Source organism: Artemia franciscana, chromosome 17 (assembly GCF_032884065.1).
Source record: "Artemia franciscana chromosome 17, ASM3288406v1, whole genome shotgun sequence".
Taxonomy (NCBI): Eukaryota; Metazoa; Arthropoda; class Branchiopoda; order Anostraca; family Artemiidae; genus Artemia; species Artemia franciscana.
Genome location: NC_088879.1, coordinates 18,370,374 through 18,384,845, shown reverse-complemented (window position 1 = coordinate 18,384,845; position 14,472 = coordinate 18,370,374). Strand labels below are relative to the sequence as shown.

Genomic DNA, 14,472 nt, shown 5'->3' with positions numbered 1-14,472 from the left:
TTTGGAAATTTCTAACTTTCTAACTTCTAGAACGATTTCTAATACAAATAGATAATTTAATTTTTAGTACAGATTATAAAGAGAATAAATAATAAATACTAATACTTACAGCCTCCCCATTTCGTAAAAATATCTTTTAAAAAAGTTTCGATAGCAAATCCGGCCTTTTCTCGCCAATTTGGCTCTCCATGGATTATACCCGAAGTAGTGGAAATTCCATGCAAGAAAACAGGTCGTGTCTTCCTCTCTAGAAAAAATAATCAACTAAGGACAAATAATAGTGTCAAAAAAAATAATTCACGTGTTGTTTGGTAGTGCTTCTCTATCCATTTTCAAAATCTTTTCCCCTCCCAGAATTTATTTTACCATTAAATAAGTTTTAAACTAGTATTTTGCTGCCGATTTCTCTGACCTTATTTTTTTTAAGAATTCCAGGTATAGAAAAATGACATCTTTCGTAAGTAGGAGTATATAATTTTGAAAAAAAAAATGTGAGAAATTCAAGAAAATATATAAAAAATGTCTAAAAAGACCGAGAGTTTGTAAGGGGATAGAACAGACACAATGGTTCTCACTTGCATATATCATTTATTTTTTCTCTACTGATCCCTCGGCTAACCCTAATAACCATACCCAGCTCTCATAAATTCAATAAATGCAAACTTCACAACTTGCGGGACAGAACCTTTAAGTTAATTTTCAAGGTGTAGACCGTGAAGACAACAAAGAATAAATAACAGTGCTGAAACAGTATTTTAAAACACCATGACTCGATTAGAGACAAAGAAACAAACTATAGAGGTTTTTCTTTACGTTATTTCATTTTTCTGTCATTTTCATTTTTGACTTCATAGTTCTTTCATTTTCCTTCATTTCAAATCAACTTAAAACTGTAATATATTTCTACCATCTAAGATGTATATCTTAGATGGTAGAAATATATTACAGTTTTAAGATATTCATTACGACCAGCTCTCCAAAGTAGGAGAGTAGGTAAGAGTAAAGTTGATTACATAATATTTTTGTTTCAAGTATTTTTATCTATTAACTTTCAAGATAATTTTAGGTTTTTCGGATGGTTAAGGGCCATTCAGATTATAACTGTTAAATACGGCTTTTAAGTAATTTCAAACAGCCTATTGCTTGACATTTTGTATTCCATTTTTAGAAAAAGGTAATCTTTCATGAAATAAAGTACTGTTTGAAGTTTATTTTGAAATTAAATATGAGTTTGAAAGTTTTGTAGCAAATGTGAGTTGAACATGCTTAGAAACCCTTTATGTAACATTAACTAAGGTTTCATCAACAACTTCTTACAAAGATAAATAAAAGTTCAAAAGGGGTAAATTCTTTTACACAGATAATTTACAAAAAGTACTGGATATTTCGGTCACATGTGTAGTGACCGTCATCAACACAAATACTAAAATAAAACAATTTAAAACAATAATTTATATACAAAATAAAATAATTACATACTAATTAATAACTTCATTTTTTCAGAGCGATACCCGAAGCGAGTCTCCTTGACCTTCCTGGTTCCAGTTCGTTAGTATTATTTGAACTAACAGTTGAACAGAGGGTAATCGCATTGGGGGAAATGAACCTTACTCCATCAGAATTTAATAAATTATTGTAAATAGAGTTCAACCCAAATTCACTTGTATCTCTATTTAAACCCGTGTTCTTGAATAAAAGTTTCTTAATTTCAATAGTTCCTCGAAAATTTTGCTTTAAACCCCGTTCCCTAGAATTCAAAGAGACATTTATTGAACAAGATAAAATAGTACAGAAAATCAAAAATATGTTCCGATAAAGCTGAAGTGAAATCTTCAGGTTTGGAATGTTACTTTGAAGCCGACGAAATAGTCTTGATGCTGTTGTTATCTCATTTCCAAATTCTGGTTAGAACATCCCATGTACGTGCTTCCACAAGTAAACCATGACTCCGCAAAATTTGACTTACCCCTGGCACATATGGCAAAGAAAAAAAATAATCTTTTTCATGAGTTATCATCAAGACATCCTTAGAAATCTTTAGAAACTTTTTTATTCTTTTTGAAAAATGTCTTTGTTTACCAATAATTGGCTTTATGGGCCTCCATAAGTAAACCATTTACTTGTTCAAAAAATTCTTTTCTGAATTGAAAAAAGTAAGAGACCTTATTTAGTAAGGTTGTACAATAAGTTTTCTCGTTTTTTTTTAAATCGGAAAGGAATTTTTCAAACAAGTAAATGGTTTACCTACAGGGGCCCCTTTAAGCCTATTATTAGCAAATATTTTGGTGGAAAATATTGAAACAATTGCGTTAGATTCGTACTTCTAAAAATAAAATTCTTGGGGACGGTATACGGATGACATAATTTCAGAATGGAATTACGGGGAAGAGGAATTAAAAGATTTTTTTGGAACATCTTATTTCTTTGAAGGGAATTTAAAATTTACTGTTGAATCAGATGAGGATGGAAAACTTCCTTTTATTCATGTTCTTCTTTTAAAAATAGAAATAGTCTGAACTTTAAAATTTACAGAAAACCATATCTTTAGTATTTCCTCTCGGAAATTTTTTGAGGAGGAGTTGCCTTTTCTAAGAGAAATACTAATAAGGAAAATGTAACCAGGGTGGTTAATCGATCAAAATTTTTAAAGAAGAAGAAAACAGTTTCTAGAGATTTCTAAGGAAATCTTGGAGGCAACTCAGAAGAATGATGTTTTTTGTTCTTTACCATATGTGCCAGGGCTAAGTGAAAAACTTAAAGAATTTTGCAGTGAATGGTTTAGAGGTAGCTTTAAAGAATAGTAATACTTTGGGTAGTTTTGTAAATTCCGGGAAGGATTGAACTTCATTGGGGGAGCAAAGTGGGGTCTATCATATCCCATGTATTTACAGAAGCTCATATGTGGGGCGTACTAGCCGGAATTTGGAAATGAGATCACCACATCATCAAAGCTCTACTTCTTCAGCTTTAAAGCAACATTCCAAACCTGAAGATTTCAATTCAGCTGTCGGAACATATTTTGATTTTCCGGACCATTTTATCTCGTTTGATAATGACTCTTTGATTTCTAGGCACCGGGGTTTTAAAGAAATTTTGAAATCAAGAAAATTTTATTCAAGAAAGTGGCTTTAAATGGAGACAAAAGTGACAGAGTAAGGCTCATTTCACCCAAATGCGATTAACCTCTATCCAGTTGTTAGTTCAAATAATACAAACAAACCGGAACCAGGAAGGTTAAGGAGACTCACCTCTGGTATTGATTTGAAAAAATAAGGCTATTAAGCAATATATAGTTATTTTGTTTCACATATAAATTGTTGTTTTATTTTAGTATTTCTGCTGATGACGGTGACTGACCAAAATAATCAGTATTTTAAGTGGATTATCAGTGTCTATTAAAAGGATTTATCCCTATTTGAACTTTTATTTATCGTCATGAAAAGGCAGTGAGGTCTTCGAAATTACCTAAAACGTCTTGCAGTCTGCTTGAAGTAGACTACAGTAGACTACACACTTAGATGGTGCTACGAATACAGTACACACAAAAAATACAAATAATTCAATTGATTTGCTTTTATGGATGAGGGAACAGTGCTAAACAGAAAATTGAACACTCAAACTTGACCGATTCATCTATTTTTGAATGAAAGAATCCTCAGATTTCCTAATAATATTCTTGAAGAATATAACTATTCAGGAAGAGTCAAAAGAAATAATATGATTGCGTTAACCTTACGAAGTAAGAATTTTGGTTAATCATAACCTAAGACTTTTGATTGCTGGACACCCCCTCGTCTAAGAATGCATGACCTTGTGACTTTATTGTCAGTAACAGGGACTTTATGGGACAAGCTCTGTAGTGCTAGGCTACTTGGTAGAAAAGTAAAGAATAGAAGCAGAGTCAAAGTTGAAACAAACTGACAATAAGAAGTTGTACAACAGTAATACTGAAAATAATAATGACTAGCCAAATTTTAGATAGAATTTAAATTTTATAATCTAATTCTAAATTAAATTGTCTAATAATTAATAATTCTATAATTATTATTATAATAATCTAAATTAATAATAATAATCCAATCTTTATAATCTAATCTTAATAATTATAATCTAATCTAATCTTTTATAATCTAATCTAAATCTAATCTAATCTTAATAATCTAATAATAATAATCTAATATTATAATAATCTAAATTAAATAATATAATTCTAATTAAATTGTTGCTCTATTTTGCAATGAGTTGCATGGCAATTTCGCTTTGAAAGAATTTTCAATCTTTAAAATTTTTTATGGCTACATAAATGAGTTTCCCTATTAAAAGTCTACTATTATAATAATATTTATAATATCTTTACATTATGCTATCTAATCCCATTTTCATGTCTAGCTTTAGGGTGCCAGGGCTAGGCACTTTACAGTATATTATGTGCCACTAGTCCTTGTGCCACTAGTGCCACTATGTGCCACTAGTCCTACTTCGTTCAATGCCAGCGCTGCAAGTCTCTTTTACAAAATTTAAAGTCATTTTGAGACAATTTCAATCCTAAAATATCTACTAAATTTCTAAAAATTGCTTTGACGGCCACGTTGCCTGTCGTTAGTGTCTATTTGTATTTCAGCATCTTTTATGTATAAGCAGAGATGGAATTATGGAAAATAATATCTAACCTTTTTTTCTAGTTACAATGAAGTAGTAACTGACAACAAGGAAGGCAGTTCCGAACACAACAATTATCATTGTAATAATAAAAGTGAGTCCGTCAAGTGAGCCAATCATCCATGGAGCAGGTGGAGGAAGATATGGAGGAGGAGCAGGACACGAACGCTGACAATCAACACAAGAACATGCAGAAAGGTATTCCTGAAAATAAAGCCTTTATTTTGTATTAATTATGACGTGCGTAATAATACACTAATCAACTATCTGAGTATAAAGCATAAGACTGGTACATTAGATACACAGTACTTGTGTATTGCTAAAAGACAAACTTGAAGAAACTTGCTGGACAAGGAATTGAGCTACTAGCTTCTATTCATTCTGTCCGGATTTCTGATACTCTTCCATTTCTGTTTGAAAAAAATGGTAGCAGTTTTGTTTTATTTGTGTTTAAATTTCTTATACTTTATATTTACTTCACAGTTCACACTCTGTTTCTTTGAAAGTCCCGAAGAGTGCATAAATATCACATAAACATCTGGGCCGTATGCAGGATTTTGTTCAGGGGGGAGGGGGCTGTTATAAAAAATAGCTTTAAATATGCATCAAACATTTGCTCACATGCATTTTCATTATGGTTTTACGAGTCAGATAAACATTTCAGGTTAAATGGTTGTCTGTTTTAAATCTTTTTATTTATACTCTAATATGCATTCATTTTTATAATCTGGTTCTATTTTTTTTTTCCTTTTTTTCTCTTCAATTTTGGCCATTTTTATATTTCAATTTCGTTTTAAATGTGTTTGATCGGTCTTAAAGTCAAGTACGGAATTTCTCTTTTGTAAAATTTCATTTTTCACTTGTAGAATTCTATGAGTTTCACCATCAGTCACAGATTTAGATAACTTCAAGGACCACACTGCCTTTCCATGACGAAAATATAACAGTTCAACTGTTATATTTTCAGCAGTTTTACTGCTGATGATGGACACTGTCTACGTTTCCGAAATATCCAGTTAAAAGATTTTATATTTATTTCATTGTCAAGTAAAAGGTCTCATCCCTATTTTGAACTGTTATATTTCAGTCACAGATTTTATGGTCTATGACCTTAAGTATACTGAATCTGATACTGGTACTCTTTGGTACTGAATCTGTTTTTCTTTTACTCACTCAAAGCTTCGTCGACAAAAGGGTTCGCTTTATTGGAATTTATTACAAAATTTATTTACTCTAAATTTATTGCTCTATTTTACAAAAGTGGACACAGGAGAGTGTCCAAGTGACAAGTCGGCCTGTATTCTATTTGACATAAATTCATGTTGATGGAATTCATGTAAGTTGTTACTTTAGACTCTTCATTAACTATGAAATCTACAACAATGTGAATAATACAAAATTACAACAAGGTATTCCCATAAGATATGATTCGTTCTCAAGCAAGAAAAAAAGTAAACTGTTTTACGTTCTATCAATACCTCACCTAATTTTCATCATGATTAAAATGATATGTAGCAAAAGCAAAAATTAAAAATGGCCAAAACACAAACTATGAGGATAGCCTTGCTCGTTTCTTGTAGCCTGTCGACAGGACAGAGAACGTGTGCGCTTGATTCATATTTCTAGCTACAGCAAAGGATTAGATTGCTAGCCACGTACCCGAAAAGGTTAGCGCGCTATACTTTAAATCCTTTTGTGAGTACAGGGGTTTAAATCCTTTTGTGACTGGTTATTTGGTTAGAAACCAGGGTTAGTGACTTGACTCTGTAAGCTTCACCAGGGTCGACCCAGCTCTAATTATGTACCTGAAGAAATCTGGGGAGGGTAAACAGGAAGGATGTACGAAAGAGCAGGATTGAACGGCCTCGCTGAACGGCCATGAAACGACATTAGCACCGCCAGTAGGTGTCCAATTCCGTATTTTTTTCCTTTTTTCTATATAGGGTCTTTTTTTCATAGGGTTAAATTTGGTTCGACGAAATAAAGAAATTGTATGCTCACACGTCAGTTGTCATTTTCCCTCAGGCAAAGGAAAACATAAAAAGAAAAGAGGAAACAAAACAAAAAGATAGACAAGAGGAACAAGAACAGAAGAAAATAAAATACACAATACAAGGAAGATATCGAAATTTATATCAAAAGAAAAAGTTAAAATTGAACGGAGCCTATGCTTCATAACAGACTAGAATCCATAAAATGTACGACCTGCTTACACTTATTGGCTCGTTGCAGGGAATCAATGTCGGGTTGAATTCTTCGATGCCAAGTGGTTTCGAATCATTGGTTTTTAAGACTCGGTATATAATATCAAAAGGCACGAAGGGACTTAGTTCTGTAAGCCCAAGAGATTGCAGTAGCCTAAAAGAAAAGAAAATATTTGCTAAGATTATATGTTTATAAAAACTATAATAGTTTTAGGTAATCATCTTATAAATTTTAATTTCAGGTACAACTTTAACGCATGACCGTAAAGATACATGCAAGCATACATACGGATACTTTTAACATCAGTAGCCATATACAAAAATTAATAATAAAAAAAACTTTTTTCCACAAAACAAGTTACTCAAAAAAATTAAAGAGCTCCATTATGCCAAGAATTAGTAGAATTAAGTCAAGTTTGAGGTTGTCGTCCTCAAAGACATAATTTCGGGAACTTTCAACTACATTGAACAAAATGGGTATATCAAAGTTTTCATTAGATGTGTTTGGGGAAATCGTGGGAGTGAGATGGGGTTAGTTGCCGTCAAATCACTTTCAACTATTGAAAGGGGCGCTAGCCCCTTCAGTTCCCAATCAAATGAGTATTTTTAGAAGTTTCTTCAACAACAAATGGCCATCTCAAAATTTCTATCAGATGCATTTCGACAAAAAACGAGGTATGTGTGTGTGTGTGTGGGGGGGGGGGGGGGTTATCCACCCTCCGATCACTCTGAATCTTAAAGCGGACACTAGAACTTCTGATTACAAATCCAGTGAGTCCCCTCCGAAGTTTATACGATCATCATTTCTATACAAAACTTAAATGTCCCCAAAGCATTAGTTACAACCCTATACCCTGAGGGCTGTGAGGGGGGGTGTCATCCTCAAAGATGTAATTTCCGAGCCTCTCAACTACGTTAAATAAAATGGCTATCTCAAAGTTTTCATTGGATGTGTTTGGGGAAATGGTGGGAGTGGGAGGGGGGTTAGATGCCCTCCAAGACCAGCATTATCCAGTAGGGCATTAACCTGTCTTGACCAAGCTGCCTTTTTATTAAACCTAAATATCTGTGTACAGTTCACCTGTGCCAGGCGGTTCTCGAAAAAAGATGTTTTCTGTAGCCAAAATATAAGCACTTTTATGACCCTCGAATGGGGAAGATCTGGTAGGCATAGCTTATCTTTAGGAAACAAATAACTAAAATTACTTTAGATGTTTAAAACTCTTTTAAAATACATAATCTGCCAAGATTCCAGTCGAATCACTATAGCTGTACCACACAACTCGCAACCATAATGGGCCAGAAGTAAGATTCATGTTTTTATTCGCATGATAAGTTTTGTAGAAGTAGAACACAAGCACCTGCCTAACCCCGTGAAATCATCGATTTAATATGCTTGGTTTAATTTCCATTTGCTGGAGTCATGAATCCATTTTTTTTTTTTTTTTTTTTTTTTTTTTTGGCATCTGACTCGATGGTTTAATTAATATTTTGCTTAAAACAAAAGTTTTATAACTTGAGAAGCTTAAAACATGTAAAAGACTGACCTGTAAGGATCACATAAGCTAGCCCAGGGCATACACATGAGATATATAGCTTTGGAGTTTGACATTGGAAAAACGACATCTTTGCAGGAATCATACATTCCAACGGCATAGTCGTCATGAACGTAGTAGTCTAATTTGTCAATTAGAGTTTCTCCACCTAAATAAATGCAATAATATTTGACAACCTTTAAAGAGTATAGACGGTCCCGAGGACCACAAATATAGATTAATATATATAATCATATTTTTATATCCAATATAATGTGATAAACATCTCTATATTTTGAAAATTCATGGATTCACTTAAAGTTTTTAAGCTCTAGACAACTTGGAGGTTTCAGAGTCAAGAGCTAATCTTTATACCGCAAAGTACCTCCAGTTTATACAAGAGAGGCTCCGAAGACAGGAAAATATATTCACATGTACTAAACCTATTTTATATCCTATTTAATGAGTTAAAACATATCCACAGCTTGAAAGTTCTTGGATTCAGTTACATGTATACAGACTTAGATATACAACATATTCTATACCTCATAGCAGATATTCTTAAGCTACCTTCTATATGAAAATCTCTTTTCATAAATACATAACAAACAGAGAGCTTGAATATCTATAAAATTGTACTTTATTCAGTAAAACTTCAAGTTAAACTAATCTAGAGACAAAAATTAACACAGATTTTCGGGAATCGGGCCTCATACTCAATACCGTTATTTGTCAATACCTTTCTTATATAAAGTAGCCAATGAAATTCTTTGGGCAATGTGAATTTACTTTTCTGTTGTTAAATAACGGCGATTTAACAAATCAAGTCCAAGCGTCTCGATGCATTGTTTGTTAAGAACAAGTACTGGTAAAAAAGTGTTTTTAGTTTAACACCTTGATGTAATGAAAGGTGAACAGGATATTTTAAACACCACAGAATCCTTCTTGATGTAAAGCCTCATATTTACTTCTAACGGGAAGGGCGTAGGTGATACTGAATTTATAAATTTTGATTTTTTTAGAGCTGAATCATTCCTTCTTATTGTTTTAGAACCACATACGATTAAATATTAGATCTAAGTTACGACTTACCAACATAATATGCAAATTAGCCCAACCACCCCCACCCCCATCCCCTCTGGAAAAAAGGACTTGGAAATTTTGATTTGAGCCTCTTTTATCTAATAAGAAACGTTGGGTTCCAATATAATAGCATATTTTTGGCCAAAATGGCATAAAAATTAATTTTTCCTGCCAGACAGACATTATATCTCCTTATCTTATTTTAGAAACTCAGGTGAGGGTGAAAAGGGGTGGTAGATAAATTAATTGATGACAATTACTTTCGGGCTTGGTGGTATAAAATATTTATCTACTTTTTTCCGTGAAGACAGAGCACTAGATGCGAAAGGTAAAGCAATCTCAAAGTCTTGATAGCAAGGGTGGTCATCTTCTGTTGTCATTTTTTCTGGCAATTAATTAGACAAAACTTTTTCCACAAAAAAACTTTTTCAAGGAAAAGTAAAGAAATCTATTGAACCAAAAATGAGCAAAAATAGAATCAAATAATCTGCCAAGCGTACAACTACGAGAAACCAGCATCAATAAATAAATGAAGCCCAAAACGGACAGAAATTACAACTAATAACTAAGTCAAACTCAAAACGAGCAGAAATTAACACGATTAGGGCTGATATCCCCCTATTCCTTCTCAAGGCAAGAAAATAATTTGCACTTTACTGAAATACTAATACTTTACTGAAATTACTAATAATATACACTTTAATGTTTTAACTTTTATAGGTTTAATAAGACCTTTAAACTTTTGACTCTTAAATATATATATATTGATGAACGTAGAACAAAGAGTGCATTACGGATGCTGGACGGACGAAATCTCGCCTCTTCTTGTGGAAAAGATGGTTTACTTCGGAAAATTATAATTTATTCCGAAAAGCAAATACATCAAGTAAGATCTTTTCGTCAAATCATCGTTCTACAAAAGTGAGACTTTGATATAAAAAGCAGTGTTTGAGGGGTTGCGACCTTCCTCATATTTAGTACTGCTATGCTGAAAAAAAAAAACATAACAGAAATTAAATGAAGAAAAAAAGTTTTTAAAATGAAAGTAATGAGTGGCATTAAAACTTGAAAAAAGCCATTTCATATCTAAGGGTGGCTCCCCCTTGTTTGTTGCACTTAAAGTTATTAGTGCACATATGTAGCCAATAAAAAATTGAAAGTGTATTATTTACAAACTGTGTTTTAAAATGTTTAAACTAAAAAATGTATTGTTTAGTGCAGATGCACAACAATTATCTCTTAGATTTTTTAGCTAGTGTAAAAAAAAATTCTTTTCGATTACCCTTGTGTTTGAAGAGTCGTTCTTAAATCAATAGAGGCAAAAGATCAAACTCTAATGTGAAGAGCAGAGGATCCAGAAAAATGTATCTTCCATAACAAACTGAACAATTTCAATTTATTTTTTGTCTTCGTGTTACTTTTTATTTTCAATTGAAAGAAAAAAAAATAAAAAAAAATGATATATCGAAAAGGACAGCAATAATTTTTTACCATTCCAAAATAAGAAAAAACCAAAATGTGTTTCATGTCTTCTATTTTTCTGTGGCTACTTTATGACGCTATTTTTATTTATTTTATTATCTATTTATTTTATATTATTTTATTTATTTTATGTAGGGGGTCTCGTAGGAATTTGGGAGACCACTGGTGCAGCTAGAAAGACAAGGGGGCGGTAGTACCCGAGTACACACTTAGTTTTTTCGGCAATACTATGTTCTGAGAGGCAAAAACCAACATTGTTCCTGGGCGCTGAAAACCCTAGCTATGCCTCTCTGGGGGTGGTTCATTCTACGGTTTTCTAAGCAAGAATGCCCTTAGAGGAGGAAGGTATGGACTTTGCACCTACTTGCAGCCCACTTTTTCGGAGCAAGTTTAACAGGAATAAGTTGGGGCGGATTTTTCAAAGCAATTTCCTTCATTTCTTGAGGGAAAAATTTCCAGCAACAAGCTATCCTGGAACATTTTCTAAAGGCAAGTTTAAAGTGGCAATTTTACATGGAGGTGGGTCTTTCTAGGCCGAATATTCGTGATCAAGTTTTCTAGGGTAAGTGATCCAGGGAAATGTTTTCAAGGGAAAGCTATCTGGGGCATGTTTTCCAAGCGGAGGTTATCTTGCTATAGAAATTATAACCACAAGACGAATATGGTACAAAGTCAGTTAATGACAGGATTTAAACCTACGACCCCTTGATCCCTAGATAGATGTACTAGTTACACTACAATAATGGAATATCGAAGAAATAATACATAAACTTATCACGACATGTTCACAGTGTTCCCCAATTTTATATTCTTCTTGTAAATTAGGATCTTCTCTTTGATTTAACACAGCCAAATATAAAATTACTCGAAAGACATATTTTGCCTGATTAAAATACTTGACCTTTCAAATCCCTAGAATCGATAAGTTGAATTATTTTTCTATTAGTAATTTTATCCTTTTCAAATATTTATCCTTTGATATGAGGTTCAAAGTCAGTTACTATTATCTCACGACCCCTTTATGTTTGGTTTTATGTTTTGTAATTATTCAAATATAAGTCGATACGAATTTTTCAAGATTTTATTTTGTCCTTGAATATGTTCTGATTAGTAGGAATAATTGAGCTTTTTAAGTTCAAGTTTTAAGTTTTTGAAGGTTCACTAAGTTTTCGTGTCCTATACACCAATGAATGTTGTTCATTGGTCTTCAGTTTTGGATGGTTTAACCGTGCTTTGATATGGATCACATTTCACATGGTCTTTGTATTTTTGCTTCCAGAAGTAATTATATAAATGTAACATACCATTTTTCGGACAGGCAAATTTCATACCTTACATTGTACAAAATATCTTCCCAGCGTAAAAGTATTACTTAAAGTGGCGCTATATTATTAAAAGAAGCTCTTAGTCTTTTCAACTAACCGTAAATAACAAACACCTTCCTTGTCTTTAAATGGAAAAATATAATAAAAGTAGATATATTCTTTTAATTTTTCCAAAGGGTATGTGCATCGCAAGCACAAAAAGTTTTGGCCGGTGTCTAAAAAGCAAGGTCGAGCGCCAAAGGCAGCCGAAAAGGGATATGAGGATTGGTCATATGACTAGATTTCTCGTCACACTGAAGCTTTGATGTTACGCTTTGGAATTTATTAATACTGATACTAAAACGGAAACAATTGCATACTGTTCATGCTGTTCAAACTGTTCATGGCAACTGTTCAAATTGTTCAAACTGTTCATGGCAAGGAAAGTAAGTAAAGGTTGACTTACTAATAGCTACCAGAACATTTGGAAGACTAAAACTTTTTACACATCAGTACAATTTACATTTAAAAGTGATAAAATAAAAAAGTATGTTTTTTCAACAGAAAGTAAGGAGCAACATTAAAACTTAAAAAAAAATCATTTCGTATATTACGGGGGGGGCGCACTCTCATCAACTATTCGTTCGTTACGCAAAAGTTTTTTGTGCTTTAGAAAAGCTTCTAAATCCAATTCAACAGCTCTTGTGTTTCTGCAGTTGTTCTCAAAGAATCAGGACAAAAAGTCAAACTTTGGCGAAAAGAGCGAGGAGTTTGAGAGAGTGCAGCCCCCTCAAAATGTATTAGTTTCTGTTCGTTTTAAATTTTAAAGTTACTCATCAATTTCATTCGAAAAAACATGTTTTTTTACAATCTAATTTCTGATCGCTTTTAAATTCATGCCCAGGCCTAACCAAAACATGATACGGGGTACCACCCCACAAGCACCTAAATTGCAAACTGACTGATAGCGCCTCGTTTTTTCGGTTTTTCTGCTTAAGAATTAAAATGTTGGATTGTAATAAACATTTTCGACAAAATTTGAATATTTAGTCAATTGTTGAACGAACAGTAGCTTTGTTGAATAAGCCTTAATAATATTTTTACTTCAGAATTTTGGATGGTAAGAGAGGGGCATTACTGTTCATATAGACAGAAATTCTACGTGACTTTTGATCTTTTACTGGGCTAAGGCCATAATAGATTGTATATAAATAGGAAAGAAGACATATTATCATCTCTAAAAAGCAGCTGATAGCACCCCCCCCCTCCTCGCACAAAAAAATTCTTGGCAAGACTAATGATTGCCTTCCTTGCCTTTCCCACCTCCTTGAAGTTAGGTATGTCAATGCCATATTTTATAGGACACAGGAAAACATTGTTACAATAGGAGGGACACTAATACCCCCCTCGCTAAAAAAAAATAACCAAGTCCTAGACTAAAAATATTCCCGAGGGGTTACACATTAGTTTCCTCTCCATCCCTCCCTTCCTTACAGCTCATCGTATATTTAGCTGAGAGCTTAATGAAAGTTAGGATATTTGTTTATTTATTTGAAAATTCGTCAATCATACGAAATGAAAAAGACGGAGCACGAACATATAAATATAAGAAAATATATAAGAACATATCAGATGAGACATAACTAGAAATAGACTCAACTAATAAAAGGGTAAACAAAATAGCACTAAAATGAATAAAACAAAAACAGATCTATTGTAAAAGGAGATTATACCAATCGTGATATACTATTTTAATATTGTGTCTTTTGATTAAATTTTCAACTGCAACATGAGGGTCGGTTATGTGATACTTTTTAATGAGGATTGAGTTTCTGTACCAGGGAGGAAAACGTAGAATGTATTTAGCAAAACGGAAGAAAAGCGCACAGATTTTAGACAGTTCAGCCTTCGAGAATAGTTTCCAAAATGGTGCCAGGTGCAGAATATGAGGTAAAACAGTAGCGTTGTATAGGCTGGCAAGGAGGGGCGGCTAAAACGGAATTTAAAACGGAATTTGTACATTCTTAAGCCTCTGTCCCCACCTGCCTAAAATATCCTACAAGCCGCTTCTTCATAATAAAAGACGCAAACTTATACATCTCAGTATATAATTTTATGAAATATGACCAAATCAGTCTAGATAAGTGAAATATAAATAAATGTAGAACCAAAAATATGTGTGTTAAACTAAAAAATAAAGACATT

At 33.0% G+C, this 14,472-nt stretch overlaps 1 protein-coding gene across 1 annotated transcript in view; it reads right to left on the bottom strand.

Annotated features, from left to right (window-relative positions):
• LOC136037953 (NPC intracellular cholesterol transporter 1-like) overlaps nt 1-14,472 on the bottom strand; it is an 88,152-nt gene that overhangs the window by 46,926 nt on the left and 26,754 nt on the right. The window contains exons 5-8 of the mRNA XM_065720837.1: nt 8,411-8,567; nt 6,873-7,017; nt 4,671-4,863; nt 110-247 (exon numbers count right to left, since the gene is read on the bottom strand). Coding sequence (XP_065576909.1) covers nt 110-247; nt 4,671-4,863; nt 6,873-7,017; nt 8,411-8,567 — 633 coding nt within the window. The remainder of the gene's footprint in view (nt 1-109; nt 248-4,670; nt 4,864-6,872; nt 7,018-8,410; nt 8,568-14,472) is intronic.